Genomic DNA, 22,208 nt, shown 5'->3' with positions numbered 1-22,208 from the left:
CTCTGGGTTCACTAGTAACTGCAGTGTGTGTGTCCTTGTGCTCTGGGTTCACTAGTAACTGCAGTGCGCATCTCAGTGGACTCTCACCAGGAGAGTTCTAGTGTCACACTTAAGTCTTAACCTGGTTTGTCTGTCTGTCTGTCTGTGTGATATGCTCAGAGAGCAAAGGCGTGTGCAGCTGGGTCTGATGACCCAAACAGATTACTAGCAACTAACCAACTCCCACAAGTTGAACTCTGAGCTTCACCTATGACAATGTAATTTTTTAGATAAAAGACTTAAATTGCTATGTGTGTTTAAACCAATTAAAAGATTTTTACAAAAATAGATGCAACTCAAAATCATTTATAATCTTTTCATTTTTAAAAAGCATCACCCCCCGCCCCCTTTACAACCTAGAAAAAGAACAGAATGGCCTCTGGCAACAATGGGGCCTCTAAGCAGAACAAGGAAAAAACACCAGGCCACAATATGGCATAACTTCAAATTAATAATTTCAAAATTAAACCAGTTTTCACCCAGAAGAGAACTGAATAGAAGAACAAGACAGGACGTGGCTAGGCAATGGAAGCACAAAATACTGTCAAACTTTAATTAAAAAATGTTTTCAATTTAAGTAGACCCAGGCCAGTGATTTTTCATTATTTTTACCACAGTTCCATGACTACTGACATTTTCATCAGAACAAATAAAGGGTTTTCCCCAAATTTAAAATGACAAAATTATTTTAAAATTGACTCGTTAATTTCTCTTCTAAACTCAAAGGAATTTGATCTTAGCTGGACCTGTCTCTTTGCTTGGGGCTGAAATAATACCTTTACTTTTAAAACAAAGTTTGAATGTACTTCTGAGAGTGCTTCTACCACATCAGGAAGCAAACTTGTCACATACAAGGGATCATCTTCAGGAATGACACTGCATACCTTGGTATGCCGTGCTTACTAAATACAGTCACTCAGCACGCCTGCCACAGCCATCTGTCTGCACTTACAGAGCAACCATGAGAAGCCTGACTCTCTAGTGGTATTAAAGGAGTAGGACACATGTTCATAGCCATGTGGGGGACAGAGGAGAGGGGGAGTGGGAAATGAAGGGGAGGAGGAAAGGAAAAATGAGATTCTCTAAGATCAAAACTCAACTCTGGATACTGAAACCCTAAATAAAGCACCTTCAATCATGGGCCTCATTATCACACACAATCAATCATCCAAACACTCCAAAAGCTGCTTCAACAGATTTTAGGGGGAGTGAATCCAATCCTTCCCCTCACTCACGGCTTTCTCTCTCTTTCATATGAGTGTTATAGCAACTGAATGACCTTCATACTAAAGCAAGTCTGTTGGAGGCTCTTCTGTTTCTGAGTTAAGTTTTTATAATAGAACACAGTCAAGATATCACCCTTCCCCATGGAGATTGCTAATCTTGTTAGATGTCATTTTCCTGCAGCAAGAAGCCGTAAGTCTATCTAGTAGCTAAATTTCTGTATTTCTTACCACAACTAATGTCAAAAAACTAATTTAGAAACTCTTTTTTTGTGTGAATGGGAGGGGGCTTGCTCAAATCCAAGTGTTACCTGTGGTTTCCTTCTTCATACTCTCCAGTGTCAGTACTTGGGGAGGAGAGAACAGGGGCGAACGGTCCTTACACCACAGGTAAGACGCACAGACTCTGGTTTGATGCTGGTACTGCCACTATTTTGCACTACGGCATCATGGATGCCGTGAGGATGAAATAAGGGCCCATATTCTAAGAAGGCAAATGAAGAAAAGTTGCAAAAAATTTGCCTTCTATTATATGTTTGAGAGCAAAAGTAGTCCTGTCAATTTAAAGCTGTGTTAAGGGTTGAAAGCACAGTAGGGATGTAAGGCTCAGAGAATGTCACTCTTGTTTAAAATATGAGGAAACAACAAATGATGGCAATCACAGCTATAGAATTCTATGAACAAGACTATGCTAGACTTGGAAGCATCTGGTTTGGGACAAAGTTGCTTTTTCACACGCCACCTTAGGCAGTGATGGCAGGAGTCTTACCTACTCTGCCCACACTAGGTCTCTAGCCTGAATAAATACCTGAGCCAACAAAACTGGGGTGACAAGGTCTTGATCTTCCACTGTATCCCAGGAAAGATCAGCTCCTGAGAGGCCACCTCTAAATGTTGGGATTGCCCTAGTTATACCAGGAACTGCAACATGCAGGCCCCTTGGGTCCATACCTGTCCATCACTACCATGTGTCACGGAAGGCACCTAACAGCTTACATTAAGAGATAGTCCAGGATGGGGATGATCCAGTCCAAATGACACTTTGAGCTTTGGGGCACTTTGCAGAAACCTGACCTTTAGGGAGCAGGAAGGGCTGTAGATGAAACACAGTAGCAATTCAAGCGTGCCCACACAATGAAGCCTCTGGAACACTTAAGAGTGTTCAGAGTACAAGCTCTGGAACACTTAAGTTCAGTGAACTTTTCTGCTCAACAATGTCATTCAAAGCAATGAAACCACATTATGTGATTCACTCTTTGGCTGAAATAATACCTTAACCCAAGGTCTGTGAGTTTTAATGAATTACTAAACCTGAGGGAAATGGTCTTGGGCCAGTTTAGGACATTATAGAAGGACCATGCCCATTTCACCTAGATTTTGGCCAATTCCAAAAATACCATTTTAACAAATTAGCAAGCATATACCCATCAGCTCTGCTGATTCCTTCAAGGACTATTCTTGGAATTGTCCCTCCTGCAATACACCATACTGTCATTCTATACTGACCAACTTTCTTCATGAGCCTTACTTCACTACCCTAAGTTAACTCCATTAGGAAACAGCCATCCTTGTAAGCCATACCTGTTTTTATTTATGGTCACAGAGTTAGAGCTTCTCGACTGCATAGTATTGCTGTGTCAGGTGCCAGGTGGCCTATGGCACTTGGAGTGCCTGAAATACCCCTCAGCTTTTGTCACTCCAGCATGCCACACACACTGCTGTTTTATCTATGCCAGAATAAGGAAAGTCTAGAAAGCAACAAGCTAAGTAATCGCTACTACAATTTCCAGGACAATGTATCCCCAGAATCTTCTCTGGCTCCAGGCTTGTTTACGGCAGCCTGCTCACACTGTGTGTTAGCCACCCAGAAGTACTGTTTCTGCAATTCTGAGACCCTGCACTTTTCAAGCCTCAGATACAAAGTTCTCCTACGCTAAGGATATCATTCTTTCACTCCAGCCATCTAGACAAATCTAATTTAAGCCTCAGTTCCCATGTGTGAATCTAATAATCAGATGGAATGAGTTACAAGGCTTTAAACCAGCTGAGGACAGAGGCTTAGCCCAGTGCAGCAGTGGAATGCACTTGGTAGAGTAAGGATGCCTTGGTCATTTCAAGGCACAAACGGATGGCTGAGAGGTCAGGGTTTAAGAGAAAACACAGGGGCTGAGTCAGGCAGCTGTGAGGCATGGTCTCTGCAGTTAGGGGAATGGAGCGTAGCAAACTCCCTGCTCTGAAGTCTAAGGGCAACACAGGGACAGCCAGACGTGTGAGTATTTCTTTTCAGTTCAGAGTGTCTTCAACACAGAATCTTACGCAGAGAAAAAGCACGCTCAGATTCAAGCTCCAAGAAATCCAGAAGACTCTATTTTTCATAGTATTGTTTCTAGCTTGTGGTATACAATGGGCTGCTAAAACGCTGGATATAGTCATATTAAACATAATGAAGAAAATGTTCCTCAGAAATGACATGTGCCATTCACTGCTCCTTCTCTGTTTCCTTAGAAATATACTTATAAAACTTTCTTAACTTCGTAAGTTAATGGCTATACAAATTTTTTTTTCTCTTTTTTAAGTTTAGAGGTAAAGAACTTACAGAGCCAATGCAAACATTGTAAAGCTGATTGTTACTTGGCATTTGAATTTTTGAGACAGAAAAAGAGCTATACTTCCACAGCAAATCTTCAGAATTAGTCTTCAGTGACTTTACGCCTGAGGAGATAGAAACTGGTCTCCTCCACAGTGATGGCTTCCTTCCCATGCTGCTGTTCAGTGCACTTCCTGGGGCCTTAGCTTTTTGTTTCACTGATTCACTTTTCCTTGTCCTTTCCTTCTGGTTTCTGAGATGGAATTTTGTTCTGCTGCCTGGGACTGGGGCATGGGAGATTACTCAAGAGAGAAGGTGCAGAACCACTGGGTCTAGCAGCAGGATCCTGCTCCGGGTTCTCCCAGCTTGGTGCCAGTTATCCAACTTTAAGTTGGAGGACGAGAAGTAGGACAGGTGAGCTGATTCTGCCTTTAATGAACAGGAGGGCCTGAAGCTCTCAGGCCTGCCCCAAATATCTTTACCAAGTCCTTCCTCCAACCCTCAAGTCCTGACAAAACTTTTACACTGGAGTCTTATCACCTGACCACAAATCATCAAGCATACAATCTTCCAGGGACATAAAGCTATATTTTGGGAGCTAACCAAACATTGTTTAAGGCTGTTATTTTACTTAATTTTCACAAAACACCCATAGATATTCATATTGTAAGGCTCAAATTCCAAGTTTATGCATCTGACAAACAGCTCAGAACAGGGTGGAAACCAGGCCCCTGTGGCCCAAACTCTGCATTTCTCATGTCAACTAGTTTTCCTACATGAACTTCTGGCTTGTGGTCAAATGTTAAAGAAATATGGGCACTATACATCCACTTTTGGCGCTTCAATGTGGTGGGCTGCCTGGAAACTTTATAACCCAGAAAAGGCATTTTCATAGAAACATAATCTTAACCAGGTGACTAAATTAATGAACATTAAAATTTTGAGAAGAAATATAAAAACTGCAATGGATGAGTCATGTTCATGGTGACATCACTGATAAGATAAACTAGAAATTCTCTAAAATGGCTTTTTAAAGAAACTGTGTGCTGTGTATGTGTTCATAGTGTGTGTGTGTATGTGCTTGCAAATATGTGCTTGTAGAGGCAGGACGTTGGCTCTGGGTGTCTTCTCCATGGGACCTCTTGTCTCTGCCTGTCTGGTGCTGGGCTTACAAGTATATGCTGCTGTGCCTGGCTTTTATGTGAGATACAGAGATGTCAACCTAGGTCTTTACACTTGCCAGGCAAACACTTCATTGACTGAGTCATCTTCCTATCCTAGAGGGATAACTTTCTCTTTATAATAAAATGATGTGACCCAGACATACAAAGCCATCTAAATGATAGAGATTGGAGTTTCATTCCACAATTCTACAAGTATTAAATTTTTCATCACATTTTTCTTACAGACAAAACAATCTCTCTTTTCATTTTCTTCACTCCCACAAGAAGCCAAATATGCAAAAAACTACTTCATCTGTGTTGTCGGGACCTGATGTAAACTTGACTATTTAGCAGTAATCAAGCAAACACACCCTTCAGATCAAAGCGTTTGTCACTGAAACAGCATATCTGAGATCTACCATGTGATTTCCATAGGAGCCTCCACTGGCCAGGGTAAGCTGTCTGAACAAGCTCTGTGCTTCCTCTCCTCTCCTCTCCGTCAGACTGCAAACACAGAGCCCTGGGCTCACGAGGATGTCTATCCGGCATTACTAAACGCACCCTCCTGTTTGACATAAAGAACTCAGAAGGCAGTACATGAGAGTCCTCTGTCCTTTCCCTCCTCCTCACTGTGGTCCAGGCTAGCTTTGATTTTGTGATCTTTCTGCCTCAGCATCCCATTTAACCAGCACACCCAGGTCTGCATGAAATTTTTCTTTAGAATATCTTTTGGTGTAAAAATTGTTCTTTGGGTTTCTGTGCATATATTTTGGTTAATTACAAGAAACAAAACCCATCAGATACAAGGGAACAATCTACTGGAATAAATTTTAAAAAACAGCTAGGAATAACAAAGCCATACTTATACTAAAGAAAGGTTTCATCTATTTATTTTAACAAGCTTATTTTAAATCATCCCACTGCAACTGATTTTACTGCTTCACAACTGATTTTTAGGTTTGCATGTACACAGAACACTAGAGTTAAGAAACAGACAATGACATCTGTCCTACCATCACCATTGGAGAACCAAGAAACCAAATGACAGCCTTAGTTACAGTCAACTTACTAACTGTGGTAACCCAGACAGACAGACAGAGTTGTACTGGAAACATCCCAGTGATACATAAATGCCCTCTCTGCATTTGCTTTAAAAGTACTGTTCTGGATAATATATGTGATTACAGCTTGATTAAATTAAAATATAAAAAAATACACAAAACAAAAATCCATAATCCTATAATTCAGAAAAATCAAGTTTTATGGTCTTTTATTTTTCCTATTTTACAAATGCCATTGTACGATTTTGTAAAACTGAGATCTATATATGTTACATTTCTGTCCCTTCACACTTGAACATATTTTGTAGGTTATAAAATTGTTAAGTAATTTTTGCCATATTTTATATAACCATTAATTATCCTGTCATTAGACAAGGAGGTTTACAAACATGCATATGAAGCTCTGCATTTCTTATTTTCCCAGAAGCAGGTTTGCTGAGTGGAAGCATAAGTATTTTGATGATTCTGTTATGGGCTGCCATGATAACTAGAAGGATAAACTTAATGGTACCAAGAAGAAGCAGGTAACAAAATGCGCAGTTCACCGTATCCTCAGCAGCAAACACTGGATTTTGCTAATACCAAGCAAAATGGCCCTTTAAATTTACATTTATTCATTAATATGACTACTGCACATTTCCATCCACCATCATCTGCACTTCCTCTTAAATTTATAATCCATTTTTATCATCTGTCTACTTAAAAACTGGTTTCCTAGAGTATACTATACACACAGAAAAGCATGTTTTAAGTGCACAGCTGCTTGATGATTTTCCCCTAAATGGAACACACCCACACAAGAACACCCATCAAGAGACAGACCGTGAGCTCCCAGACTCAGAGCTCCCACGTGTCCTGTGTCAGCTCTAACTCTCTACTAAGAGGAACCTCTAATGAGTCTGACTGGTTTTGTGCAGTTCTCCTGTTTTTTAAAATTAGTAAAGGTTAGGTAGGCATGGTGGGTCCACTTATAACTCCAGCATTTGCACTCTGATTTGCTTCTCCTCTTGAAAGAAGCAGCTCCATGTTCCCTGGGCAGTCTGTAGCTCCCTGCCCACTGACTATACAACAGCAATTCCCAGCTATATGCACTCACTGATAGCCTTACAGACTGGTCAGTTTCAACAGGTCAGCCATAGCAATAGGTTTTATGTCCTAGGGTAACATGCTTGATTCAAAGCAAACGGTGGGTGGGCACAACACAAAAAATATATACAGAAAAATTATTGCAAGTTCAGACACTGACAGGTTGACAGCTTTTTTCTTGTTTTTGTTTTTTTCAAGACAGGGTGTCTCTGTGTAGCCCTGGCTGTCCTGGAACTCACTCTGTAGACCAGGCTGGCCTCGAACTCAGAAATCTGCCTGCCTCTGCCTCCCAAGTGCTGGGATTAAAGGCGTGCGCCACCACAGCCCAGCAGGTTGACAGTTTTCATCTGTTTTATGATAGGTAGAATTCTCACTTCATTAAATTCATATCCCCAAATAATGCTGATTTTTTTAAAGATACCAATATATATAAATAAATCTGTGAAGATAACACAAAGGAAAATTCAATCCTGGGCTTTTAAAATGAAAACAATAGTCAAATTTTAGTAGCCACATGGTGAGAACAGAGGATTATGGGTTAATATACACAGTAATTAACTTTTATTCTCTGCCTCCACTATGCAGAACTTTTACTTTGTGTAGGCACAGTCTACGGGCCGAGAGTGAAATTATGCAACAATGCACTTGTGTCTCTGTCTCTCTGTCTGCCTTTGCCCCCCCTCTCTCTTTCTCTCTCTCTCTTTCCCTCTACCTCCTTTTTTCCCTCCGTCTCTCCCTCCCCCAACCCCTGTATGTGTGTGTGCAGTCTATGTTCCCACAATGAAATCATCTAACAATGCACTGAGAGTGTGTGTGTATATATGTATATGATGACTTCTTATGTGAGTCTGTTTGTGTATATATGGCACTTCATATCCTCATTGGTAAGAGGCACATGAATGTCTATACACTTCGTCAACATGGCAAAGAAGCCCTGTATATTAGACATAAGACAGTGGAAAAAAATATACACATGAGAATTAGATGTAACTAGAAAGCAGAAGTAAGCTGAGAAGATAAAGGTTGGCTAAAGATAAAAATCATTACAAAATTAAAAGGTCTGTGTGAATCCAACTTTTGTTAGAAGAGACACTACTGAAGACTGAAAATTCCTATCAATTATTTGTTTTTTTTTTCATTAGAAAGATCATTTGTATCATATGGACATAGGTGTTACATGGAAATCACTTACGTTGATGACTGACGAAGAAGTTGACAAGTTTAGACCTTCAAGATCAGCTATCAAGCTTGGAGAAAGGGCTGGTGTAGGAAGGGCAACTGGGGTGGATACTGGGTTAACTGTAAGAAAAGGCCCAAATAAGTTAAGTGTGCATGAAAACTTAATTCATATTAAAAGCAGCACTCTATTTTGTTAGTAAATCTAATTAAATTACTTTGATTAATGAACGTATGACAATTCTATTTAACACCCTGATTTAGTGATGTTATTCTCAAGTCACAGCAGTGATTATTAGCTTGAGCTTTAAGCACAAAGCAAACCTTCACAATGTGAGAAATAAATACCTTGAGTAACAGTTTAAGATTTTTAACCACTAGCCTTTATCACCCAGAACTTCACCTAAAGAAAATGGTAAGACACATTTTTCCACACTAACATAAACAATAATGTAAAGAGAGATTTCCAGCTGGATCAGAAGTTTTTAAAGGCTGCTTAACTCGTTTCTGTAGTTTATTCTCCACTCTAACTAATTAGGGTCCAGCTAAATAATTCCCTAGTTATTCAGTGCCACAAAGCTATGTGCTACAGCTGGCATGCAGCTACCGACAAAAACCTGAATCTTGAAAGTCTGACTTGACAAGCATTCCTGAGATGCTGGTCCACGTCACAGCTTACAGGACGCTTTAGTCTCCAGCCCCCTTTCTTTTCACAGGCTTAGGAGCCAAACTCTGACAATTGTACTTCTCATTCGACAGTCTGCACCTTAGTGTTTTGGGTCCTATTAGCCTATGAATATTTTGCCTTACTGGCTTCAGTTTTTAGTACTGTCTCAACTGTTGGACTGGAAGGAAAACCAGGATGCAGAAAAGGGTTAGCTTCCAACAAGTTCTCTCACCAAAGCCACGCTCTAAAGTACAGCCCTGGGAACGCTTTACTTAATGGGACACCACTCTTCAGATTCTTTCTCTCCTTTTAGTCTTACAACATCCAGGGAATTAGAAAGAAAAAGTATTAGTTCATACAGTAACAATGAAGTGTTTCTTTTTCAAGATAAGGTCTATGTCAAATTACTTGAAGGGAAAAAAAGATAAAACCCCTTTAAAAATAAAGTAACAAGACAGTTTTTAAGTGACAGTGCCAAGAAAGAAAATCTCAACTCAACTCACAGCACACACAGTAAAAAAGCAGAGATGGGACTGGCTGTCTGTGGGACTGAAATCCTTGGTTTCCCCACTGTCTTTATATTTAGCATGGCTGCAGCATTGTTAATACAATCCCTAGGTTTCCATGAATTTCCCTATAAAACACTAGAGTGAGTGAGTGAGAGAGAGAGTGTGTGTGTGTGTGTGTGTGTGCGTGTGTTGTACCCACGGAGGTCAGAGGACAACCTTAGCTTGCACCTTGCTTGAGGCAGGACCTCTTCCTTATTTGCAGCGTGTGCAGCAGGCTAGCTGACACACAAGCTGCATGGATGCTGCTGTTTCCCCCTCTGGTCAGCTGGAAGGGTGCTGGTATCACAGGTGTGCTAAGGCCCCCAGCCTTATGTGGTTTGGGGGTTTCATCTAGAATGGCAAGTACCCTCTGAGTCATCTCTCCAACCCGTATTTTAAGACTTTCAACAAAGCATTCTTTTCTTTGCTAAAGTATGTATGACACAGATTCACACAATTACACTTGTGACTAAAACTCTGGTTCAAAATTAAATGCAGCAGCAGTATACAAGGCCCAGCCTGTGGCTATCCACCTTATTTCCCATGACTAGCTGCCTCACTTGTTGCTGTTGCCATTGTGTAAGGTACAGATGTAAATGCCTCCACATGCAGCAATTCACTTAATCCCCAGAACAGTGCTGAATTCTGTGGACCCATCGACAGCGCAGAGGCTGCGATGGTTGTTAGTTATCAGTGTGAGTGGATCTAGAGTCAGTTAACAGACAAGCTGCGGTAGGCCTCTGAGGCGCTTTCCTCATCAGTTCACAACATAGCGGTGTGAAGACCCACCCAAAGTGTGGCAGCAGCATCTGGTGGCAGGTCAGTTGAAAAGAGCCACAGAGAACAAGCTCTTGCTTCTTGCCTGCTTGCCTTCACATTGTGCTGGCAAGTTCATCTACCCTATCTGTGTTACTGCTGCAGCTTCTGTTGCCACCGCCACCATTCCTCACTGAGTCCAGCTTTTTCAGGCTCCCCAGGAGAACCAAAGACCAGTGCTCTAGGAACCCTCCAGACCTTCAGTGATAGACTGGACTCCCAAGGTACCCAGTCTTCTGGACTGAGCAGCTACCAGACTCTAAGCCTCTCCAGGGTCAAGACAGCCACGTGGGACTACCTACAGCACATCATTTAGCCAGTGGAATTAATTATAAGACCCTTTCAGTGTGCATTCATGTATTGGTTCTGCTACTGGAAAGAACACTAAATAATACAGAAGTCAAATAAATCAGCCAGTGTAACACAGCTAAGAAGTAAAACAAAACTGAGATTCAAACTCTGCTGTCTAAGTGTAGTGGCATACACTTTTTATAATGTTAACACTCTGGAGGTAGAGACAGGTATCTCTTAAGTTTAGGGTAACCTGGTCTAAATAGAAAATTCCAAGTCAGCCAGGGCTACATAGTGAGACTGTCTTAAAAACAGAAAACAAACTCTCTAAGTCCCCATTGTCCTCATAGCCACCTCACTGTATCTCCTAACCCACACACTGCTGACAGTGTGATAGTGTAGGATGCTGTCCTAGTGGCTATCTGGAAAGGTTTTAGAGCTACTTGAACTCAGCTTTATGACTCATTTAGATAATTTTGTATAGCAGACTAAAAAATATTCCAGTTTCCAGAAAGATAACTCCTCCCACCCACCCCTGGCCCAAGGCAGAAAGTATATTGCTTTCTCAATGTCCAAAAGTAGACGGCCGGTCATTATTCTGGCACGGATAGTTTTCTTGACACCCATATAGTCAAGTAACTTTATAATCTAAAGGAACTGTCCAAGATTTAACATCATTTTCTTTTACCATTTTATGAATGGAGGAGATAGAGAAATTAACTCATGAAAGTGGTTAAAGGCATGCAGGGCTAATGCCTGTGTTCAGGGCAGCACCCTCAACTGCTGAGTCAGCTGGTTTTAATCAAACTGCAGACCTGTTTTGTAACTGAAGCAGTCTATTGTTGGACCTTCCTGGGGAGACACTGGAGATGTCTGGCAGGGGCTCTTATCCTTTTCCATGCCCCTTGTTCAGCCCTACTTATTCTCCCTACTCGGCTCTCCTGTCTCCTACTGCTTCGTTAATACCATGCTCCAGAGGTATGTTAATACTGTAGGATGGATTACACACCATGACACTAAGAGTGTGCATCAGTGCCTGCCTCTCATTTCAGTCACAGAACAGCAATCTCAATGAGGCTGATAGGTCTGAACATGAACTTTCCCAGGCCTCAAGGATTAGAGGTGTGGTCCCCAGTGAGGCCCCTTTGGGAAATGCTGTATGTTTATTTCCGTAACGAGTCCTTAGCTATAGGATGCAGGATAGTGGAGGATGTCATGATGTAGACAGCCACCTTCCTCCACACACTGCAGCTGGCACCATGCTTCACTTCTGCCTTGTGCCCAAGGTAAGGGAAATGGTAGGCCATGGACTGAATCCAAGAGCCAACATGTATCTTTCCACCTTTTAAACTATCTCCCAAGCCAAAGCAAGGAAAAGCAAAAGTCACGTATCTGCTGGCTCTCAGTGTTTATTTAGGTCCTCAGCATGTAAGGATTAACTGTATCACAGCAAATACCCAGTAAGCTCCTCTGCGTGAAGAAATGGACAAACAGAGCATTTGCTTGCAGCTTTCCTCAGATGCACTGTACAGTACCTCTCCTGAAAGATTAATCTACCTCTCAGAGACGGAGACATCAGGCTGCTACAGAGCCCTTCCAACAGGTGTTCCAGAAGCTGCAGAGGAAAAAGCCAGCAGCCCCATGCTTGCCTTCCACTCTGCTCAGACCACACTTCTTCCAAAGGCACTCCTGGCTTTGCCCCTATTCTTACATAACTTGCAACATACTTATGTCACACACACGGAAAAGTACATGTAGATATGTCTGCTCAGGTAGAGACAGCTCCGCCTAGAGTTTAGTTCCTAGAAGGGAATTAGCCAATTCTCCTCATGTGTCCAGGCATCCAGAAAAGTCCTTTGAACTTAGTAGACACTCCATCTATAGACATTGCTGAAATAACTTTTTAACAAGTATTTCTAGCATCACATATGACAAAGAATTTTGAAGGAAAATTTAACTGCGTGGGTACTAACAACAAAGAGAAATATTTCCTATATTGAGTTGCTGAGTTTTAAAAAGTTAGGATAAAAATCTCCTTCCTAAAAATATTGTCTTAAAAAAAAAAGTCGAAGAAATACTCTCTATATATAAAAATATACATTTAAAAATGATTACTCTCTAGCATTTACATATACTGTAAATTTCCACTGTTCTCATGCTCTGTACACATGTTATTATTGACTGGCTTTTAAAAATTATTATTTTTATTTCATGTGCATTGGTATTCTGCCTACATGTACCTGTGTCAGATCTTAGAGTTACAGAAGGTTGTAAGCTGCCATGTGGGTGCTGGGAATTGAATCCAGGTCGTCTGGAAGAGCAGTCAGTGTACTTAACCACTGAGCTCATCTCTCTAGCTCATGACTGATTGTTTTCTTTTTGAGACAGGGTTTCTCTGTGCAGCCCTGGCTGTCTTGGAACTCACTCTGTAGACCAGGCTGGCCTCAAACTTGCAGAAAGCTACCTGCCTCTGCCTCTGCCTCCCAAGTGCTGGGATTAAAGGCATGCCCCACCATGACTGGCTATGTCTTTATGTATAGCCTCACAATGAACTTGTGTAAGTGTCCCAGGGAGCCATTATATCTTTGCAAATGAACTAGTGGCGGTCTGAGAGTTGGTGACTTCAGAGCTTGGACATAGCGCCTGCCACCAGAAGCTGGAGAGGTGTGCTGTCAGCAGCAGCAGGTCACTGGGTAAAGGGCCCTGTGGAGACAGCAGGGTGTGCTTGAGCCAGGTTGCAGTGGCTTCAAATGTGGGCAAGAGACATAATCATCTATGGAAAGAGCCACACTATAACCTAAATGCAGCACCAGGAGAGTAATCTAATGGGTTTCATACAAGGAAGGGAGAGATATTTCTTTGTAGTTCACTTGTAGCGTAAGTTTCCAAAAAGAACAAACAGGCCAAGGGACACACATGTCAAGTTTGACAGAACTGAGATGACTCTTAAAGGCTGTGTCTATCTGTCTTCCTATGGAGGGCACCCGCAGCGTGAGCACATGCAGCACTATCTCCTGGCCCTTACTGGCACTGGATGCTGGTAAATGGAATCTTGACTAGGATGGACAATATGATCTGGATTTGCTTCTAAGTTTCAGAAACAGCGTACATCGGTTGTAAAGCAATGGCTTTTGCTGTGGTACTGTCACATCACCCTCGCTTACCCACCCCACAGCCCTCCTATAGTCATCTGTCTACTGTCATATCTCCCCGGCCCTAGATGCCCATGAGATAAAACAAGTATGTGTGTTTTTGATTCTACCTTACCAGGACATCTTGTTTCATCAACGCAGTATACATACTGTGTCTACTTCAACTAACCACAGAACCCCTACGATGCCAAACCTTATCATTATTGCTAATGTGGTCAAATATGGTCAATTTCTCTATAGTATTTTTCTATATTATGTACTTTTATTCTTCTCTATTAAGAATTTGCTATGGCTACCACAATAGACAATACAAATAACATCGATCTATGAATAAATGAGGTAACCTCAAACAACTCACATAAGAGAAGTACTAAAAATGTGGCCTTTTCAACATTCAAGAGATCTTATATACAGTTCCTCTCCTAGTACAGAGTCTGCCTAGCAACAAAGGTCATGGCACTACCCAGCTCCCACTATGCTGAATGACATAAGAGTTGTTACTATGTATACTTGGGTTAGTAAAGCTATAGGCATTTGAATCCTTAGACCTATATTTGCTTGAATGAATACTTTCTGCTGTTAAAACACTGAAGGAAAAGCCAAACTGGCCAGTCAAGGCTTTGTAAGCTACTGCGGCAAGCAGAAGGTGGTGTTGTCTTTCTTTGTTACTCTCCTAGTTCCCTCTGGCTTCCTTAGTCACCTGTGTGCCCCCATAACCAGAATCTCACAATGTGGATGATGGGAAGCAGGATCATTACTTGGTGATACAAGGATAAATAAATAAGTAGAACAGGTCTGCTGTTCTCTTCATGTGACACAGAATTGACATGCTCAGCCAGGGAAAGGCACTGGCTGGAAAATTCCCACCTTTTCTGATACATCTTTACAATAGATGTTTCTAAGATTTGGGAAACCTACATGAGAAGCACTATAAAAATACAGAACACTCATCAATACAGAGCAAAGGGACTTTCCAGAACTTACAATCATCCAGGTCTAGAAGGAAAACCTCTTTGGAGGGAGGACGTCTTTCCTGCTGGGGTTTCCCTTCTTGTACCTGTAAAACATTGAAATCTCACTTCAGATCTTGTCTAAAGAAAACCTTAAAGTATTCTTATCATTACCAACCAAGCATGGTATTCATTCTTGGTTTTAGAAACAAAACCACAATTGAAATGGTAATATAATGACTTTCCTAAATCAAAATTTGTATTAGCCTTCTGTATTTCTTCCTCATCACACAAATTGTTACTTATGTTAAAATACTTCGTTTTAAGGAATATGTAGACCTTTAAAAGAAATTTTAAATGTAATAAGTATTTTACAACCTGACCACTTTTTTTTTTGCTACATAAAAAATACAATGAGGCTCTAAGTAGAATGCAAATAAACATTCTTAGAAATAACTGTTGAACAGGTTTACTTAAGAAAAAGGAATATTCAAACAGAATAGAGCTGATGTCTTCAGGCCTGCAAGAGCCTGTGAGACGCACTGTACTACACACTCGGTATTCATCTACGAGGTTGTGTCAGAGGTCAGCACCAACAGTACCATGGACAACGGCCTCCCTACCTCTTGCTCTTTAGTATAGAAAACAACTTGTTCACCTTCTTAGCGTTTTGATAAAGAGGAAATATTTAAAACATACCAACTGGAAATCAGGGCTTCTTCCATGACAAGTTGCCTCATTCAGTGTTTGTGAACATTCATTACCATGGGAGTGAATATAAAGCCTTAATTAAGGTTATTCGTCTTAATAAAAATAGTATAATTGGGCTAGGGGAAGGCACAGTTTGTACAGTGCTTGTTGTAAAAATATAAGGCTCTGAATTGGGATCCCACACCCACAACAAAGCCATGTATATAGCCCCAGTGTATGCAGGTAAGGTAGAGACAGGAGGACTTCTGGGGATTGCTGGCTAGCCACTCCAGCTTAATAATGTTCCAGTGTAAGGTGGAAAGCAACTGAGAAAGACACTAGATGTTGACCTCTGGCTTCTACACACATAATAGGTGAATGGACACCCATACCCACATGCATCCACACGCAGGAACACATACTTGGACCCATCCCCTAGTACATAATTAATAACAGTTAAATGGCACAGTAAACAAAAAAGGTCAACAGAGTAGTGCATTAAACTGATACATCTGTATCAACTTTGCTTAATCTGTTTGTGCTTTTTAAGATAAATTCTCAAATCCAAACTAACAATTTTACTTTTTGTTCATTCATTCATTCATTCATTCATTTGTTCATCCATCAGATTCTGTGCTCAGTAATAGAAATCATCACCTAGACAAAGTCCTGATAAGAGAAATTTAAGCTTATTGCTAGCATAAAGTATGTGTCACAGAAGCAAAAGGTCTACTTGCGTGCTGGTGCACTTACAAAAGCTTGCACATACCAGCATTACATAACCATATGCTGTGGTGGGATAGGGTGGGTAGAGAGACGGCTCAGTGAACTGCCGGCATAGAGGGCCTGAGTTCAGTTCCTAATACACACATCAAAAGCTCACAACTACCTGTAGTTCCAGCTCTGGAACCTTCTTCTGGCTCCCGTGGCACCGAGTGCATGCGCGCGCGCGCACATACACACACACACACACACACACACACACACAATTTTAGAAAAGCACCTGGGAAATGATGTTTTCACACAATTAAAGATCTGCTTGCATTATCCTTTATGCCCACATTCAGAGAACTGTTGAAGGATTAGATAAGAAGACATGGCAATAAGAGTATAACTAAAAAGAAAGAAAATCAGTGTGTTGTTTCCTTTCCTCCCAACCACCGAAATCTCAAAGCCTCTAGGTAAGTTTTAACTCTATCATTCTTTACACACAAAATAGCTTCTGCCCCCTCCAAACTGTCCACACAAGCAATAATGTCTATCTGCAAGAAAACACACACACACACACACACACACACAAATGTTAGTTTTGAGACTGAAACTTAAGTTGCAAGTTAATGAGAGCAGATTTAGAATGAAAACACCATCCCCAAGCAGACTTTCATTCTCACGATAAAAACATAACCAAAGGGTTATCAGTGTGTAGCTCATCAAAATGCTGCGCACCATGGGCACAGCTTCCCACCAGCTAAGTGACAAACTGTCTTCATCAAACTGTAAGCTCACCGCCTGAAAAGTTAGAAACCTATCAAAAAGAGCTGAAGTTAGAGCTGAAGGCAAGCCTACCCCTCGTCTACTGGGCAGCTGAGAGGATGTGTCCGTGTGTTGTAAGCACACATCAGGTCCTGCACAGCAGAGGAGAGCTCCATGTGCATATGCTCTCTCTCTTATCAGAGGCCAAGGACAGAGGGAAGCAGGCTTAAAAGAGGACAGGATTCCACTGACTTTCTGAGGAGAGCAAATAAGCAGTGACTGAAATACAACATTAGCAATAGATGACGGTCATTTCCACCAAATTGGAAAAGCCTTGCATTCTGAATCAAGGCTATAAAACGCTTCATGATATGCTAGCACGCTTCTCCTACATTATATTTCATTTTTCATTTTAAAAAATTCATAGTAAGTTCACAACATTTTCATACTTAAAGGATCAACTATAAAAATAAAAATCTGAATTCTAAACAAAGAAGTTAAGAGCCCTATTCCATCAAACATTTCTCCATTTGCAATTCATCTTGGTAATAGAGACAGAACCTGAGCAAACGCATATAGGACTTGAGGCAGGAGATTCTTCTTGCTCAATGCATAATTCATGTGCTCCGCCTGCAAAGTGTGTAAAATGAGGATCTCACACCGTGGCATGAGCCACAGAGCTCGGAGAAAAGGCAGATGAAATCATATTTTACTGTGTGAATTTTATTTCTTACCCTCCCAATATTTACACAAAGCCACCACTGACAAGCCAAGCCCACTGACAGATCACCCACTGTTTCCACTGTGTTAGGACTCCAAAGGAGATCAGGCAGAAAGGTAGACAATTTGTTTTTGTATATATTTTTTTAAATAGAGAATTAGGTTTTTAACAGCTGAGTGACTATATTTGACTTTTATAAGGACAACAGCTACTGATCTTAAGGGCTGGCTTCAGGGCATAGCTCCTCATCAACTCACTGCCTTCAAATCTCCATCTTGTCCCTACGGGATTCATTACACACAGACACAGGAACATTGGCAAAATGGAATAAAAAGTCACAGGGTTAAGAAACTAACTTCTAGGTAATGTATTTCATTTCAAAAATAAAGAAAGGATCTTAAATTCTAAATACAAATAAATATATGTAACAATCTGTAAAGATTTTATGTTCATTATGAATATCCATTTGGATACCGATTACAGAAAAGCTAAGAAGAAAGGATGACAAGATAAGTGCCAGGTGTTTCTACTGTAGAAAGGGTTGAAATTTAAAACCATATGAAGCCCTATGAAAAGTTTATAAAAAACTATTCTTCTTAATGCTAATGAGCAATACAAGAGATCTAAGCAAGTCTTCCACATCATAGAGACACCTGCTAGACAGTTTCCTTTGTTTTATAGATCTCAACTAAAATCAAATGACATTTCTTTTTCTGAAGTATTTAAAATATAAACTAAACTGAGAAAGACAAACATTGAAAGAGACAAAGCTTTGAATTTTAAAAATAAAGACCAATATTCCTCATTAGCCACAGAACTGGAGGATTTCAACACCTGTGAAGACCTGTTCTCAGAGAACAAAAAGCAGCCAGCAAATGGTTCCTTTGCTGTTCTTCAGGGCTCCATTCACAGCACAGTTATCTGCACTGTCACCAGGACTCTTTCATAGGTCAGTCACCTTTATCACCAGGTCTTTCTATTAAGGAAATCTTAACATTTGCTGACTGTCAGAGATTGTCCTGAGGTCACCAGGGGAGGTCATCAGTTTCACAGTACCCCCATAGAACGACAGCAAAGGCCAAGATGGAGAAAACCTGAGATAATTATGGATGTCTCAGACACTGCTAGGAATACATAGTACGTTTCTATTTCCATAGCTAGTTCAGACAGTATCTCCATGGCCTAGGTATAGAAATATGCTTAACATTTATTAAGTGTTAAGTGAAAGAAGGCTAAATACTTCATATTTATTTCACATCATTCGATTATGCTTTATATATGGTGTAAGTGACTATAACATTGTTAATACAGGACTAGAGTAGAATGAATGTCAGTTGGTCAGTGCTTATCATGTAAGCATAGAGAGCTGAACTCAGAATCCTAGTACCCACACATAGAGCTGGGCACTGTGCTGACTGGAATGCTAGCACCTAGGAGGCAGACACATGCACATAGATAGATCCCCAGTGGACACTGGTCAACTAGTCTAGCCAAACCCAGAAGTCCTGCTTCAGAAACAAATCTTGTCTCAAAAACTCAGGTGGGAAGTGACTGAAGGAGACAGCTGATATGAACCTCAGTGCTCTTCTGAATGCACACGCACATACTGTACCCTTGTCAGTACCTACACACAGCCACCACACAGTCCCCTACAGAAAATATTGCTAACGTGTAAAACAGACACATTCTCAATACACTATAACCATGATTCCAAACTACCACTTTCCTCATTATCTCTATCTGTAGGAGCTGGAGAACACACTGTAGAGATTATAGCACAGCTACTGTATGAACAACAGAACATGACTCTACTGACACAACCTTAGGATGAAGATGCACTCCAACAGGCTGCTTAGTCAGGGTACTGAAGCATGGGCTTGATGAAGGGAAAACAACATTAGCTCAAGGAAAATGTTTCCCATATGCTAAACACATCCTAGGGTACAGATAATAAGTTGTTTATGTTACAAAACAATCTAAGACACGCAGATACAAGTGAAAACCACTTCCACATATAATATGTCTATATTGCTGAGTTTTCTCTCTACTCTTCCATATAAAAATATTTTCTATTACACTGGATAAAGCATGTAAAAGTGCTTAAGATACAGAACTATTAAGAAGGATTTTGTGGGGCTGCATATGGTTTAGTGGTTAAGGGTACACTGCCTGCTGCTGCAAAGGACCTAGGTTCAGTTCCCCAGCACCCACATGGTGGCTCACAAGTGTCTGTGACTTTAGTTCCTACTCTCTCTTCTGGCCACTGTGGGCATACATGCATATATACAGAGGCTACATACACAAAAAAATAAAAATAAAATAAAAAATCTAAAAAGAAAAGTCAGTTTTTCTATAGGTATTACTTGGAACAAAAAAAAAACCCAATGATTTTATAGAAATGACAATACTCCAAACATTTTTCAGATACATTTCAGAATGGAACACCTACATGTGAAAGTCCACTTGTCCATAAAATAACCGACTCTTAAGCCAGATCATGTGCTATGGCCATTACTGATCATAACACAATAGTAAGTAATAGACCCTTAAGGAATATAGATACCCAGGAAGGATGCCCTCCCAGCAGCACAGGTTCTGTTCCTGCAGTCACTGCCCACAGGGGACGTGAAGACACAGTCTAATGGAGGCCACTCCCTCCTCACCTGCTATTTTCTTATTCTTTGTTTATAGGAAGACAAAGGCTCAGAAACAGCCAAGCACATATGTGTGAAAAGTGTGAATATTAGAACATGAATAGATTAAGATGAGAGAGGATTCAAACATGGTGGCTGAGGAGTTTAGTGAACTTGGGTGGCAGCAGGGTGCTTCTGCAGCTTGATCCAACCACTGTGCTCAAGGCAGGGGTTGGAAAAACCCCAGTCTGAGGAAGACTATGGCAAAGGTCTACAAAGCTGAAGGAGAGTGGATCTAGACTGCAAAAGGAGGAAAGAAGAGACAGATATAAAAAACAGATGCAAAACCTGGGGTCTTGGTAATTATGTAAACTCCCAGAGTGGAAGGAGTCAGAGGAAAGCACAGGAGCCAGGGCGACTGCTGATGTGCAGTGTACCCTGAGCGCTAGGGTTACAAATCCAATAACCATAGACAGGCCTAAGATCTGGTCTAAATCTGGGGAGAAGAGCTGACAGCAGACTCTAGTAGATTATGGAAGAAGAGGAGGTTTCATGGCAGGGGACATGCAGACTCTACTCTACTTCTGGCTCCCCTCTGAAGGCTGGAAGCCACGAGAAGGTTCTGACGGCAGAAGAGAAACTAATGGATAAATATTACGAGTGCCAAGAAGGAAGATGCGGGCTCACAAAACGAAGTCAAAGGAAGCAGAGTTTCATCTTGGCTGAGTAGATACAGCGTACCTAGCCAGAGCTAAATGCTTACAGAAAAGGTAGGTAAATGGAGATTCTGAAGTGAGAAGACAGGTGGTATGTGACTCACGGCAGACTTCTGAAGAAGGTAGATACAAATTAGGGGTTACAACTGAAAACAGACTTAAACTTTCAGAGTTGTTTAAAAAGAGAAGAAAAGTGCAGGAGAGAAGAGACACAGGGAATCCAGGTCCCAGTTAAATAGTATTCAAACTGTGGTGAGACACGGCCAGCCTGGACTACAGAGCAAATTCTAGGACAGCCAGGGCTACCGAGAAAAGCCCTCTGTCAAAAAAACAAAACCAACAACCAACCAACCAAAACAAACAACAGCAACATACAAAACTCTCAAACTGCAGTCCAGGCTGCTCTTGTGCATTTATCTCCCACAAGACCGTGCTGTAAGAAGGGAGGGTCAGCTTCTGCTTTGTAGACAAGGAGGAAAGCGCTACCCCCACAGGAACACAACGCCTGACTCAGGAACCATCACAAAGCCATATACTTCAACTATCTCAAAGGTCTCATGCTGACACTCAATGTGTCCCCAAATGCACTGTCTAGATGAAAGAAGTAAGATTCAAGCTGTAGATTCAAGGTGTGGACTTTTTAGCTCTAACTCTTGTCAGCTAAATGAAGGCAAAGAGGCTACCATCTGCCTTCATTACTCATAATCTGAGCAAAAGTCACAGCATTTGATAGAAGGGGGAATTAAATAAAGTCACCTATTTAAATAATCCCCCCCACACACACACACACAAATGCTTACCTTTTCACCTAACATAGAAAATGGCATCCTAAGATAGACAAAGTGTGTGATCTGAGGAGAACGCAGGCACAAACAATGCACAGCTTTGACCTCTCAGGAAAACTGGCTTACAGGCCCTGCTCTTCACATCTTTGGTCATCAAGATGTGAGCTCCTCACTGGAGTCTCCAACAAGGAAGGAACAGAAGGCCTGACTGACTTCGGGGCGTATCTAAGGATGCTAACACTGCACAGGCAGTGAAGTCTATCATTTTTTGATTTTACAAAACCATTTAAGAATAACTTACCCTAGTTACATCTGCCATTTATAAAATACTGGTCCCTCCATCCCACCCCTGTTGTACTTCCTGTCACTAGTCAAGGCTCTTTATTTAAGAGGATATTTATAAAAAACACTGCTATTAAATTCTTTCTGAT

The 22,208-nt window shown here is 41.1% G+C and overlaps 1 protein-coding gene across 1 annotated transcript in view; it reads right to left on the bottom strand.

Annotated features, from left to right (window-relative positions):
• Ap3b1 (adaptor related protein complex 3 subunit beta 1) overlaps positions 1 to 22,208 on the bottom strand; it is a 210,467-nt gene that overhangs the window by 57,779 nt on the left and 130,480 nt on the right. Inside the window, exons 21-22 of the mRNA XM_031360065.1 lie at positions 14,794 to 14,866; positions 8,352 to 8,458 (exon numbers count right to left, since the gene is read on the bottom strand). Coding sequence (XP_031215925.1) covers positions 8,352 to 8,458; positions 14,794 to 14,866 — 180 coding nt within the window. The remainder of the gene's footprint in view (positions 1 to 8,351; positions 8,459 to 14,793; positions 14,867 to 22,208) is intronic.

The sequence above is a fragment of the Mastomys coucha genome, unplaced genomic scaffold (genome assembly GCF_008632895.1).
Source record: "Mastomys coucha isolate ucsf_1 unplaced genomic scaffold, UCSF_Mcou_1 pScaffold8, whole genome shotgun sequence".
NCBI classification, from domain to species: domain Eukaryota; kingdom Metazoa; phylum Chordata; class Mammalia; order Rodentia; family Muridae; genus Mastomys; species Mastomys coucha.
The sequence above is the reverse complement of the archived record's forward strand: the minus strand, read 5'-3'. Positions and strand labels throughout refer to the sequence as shown.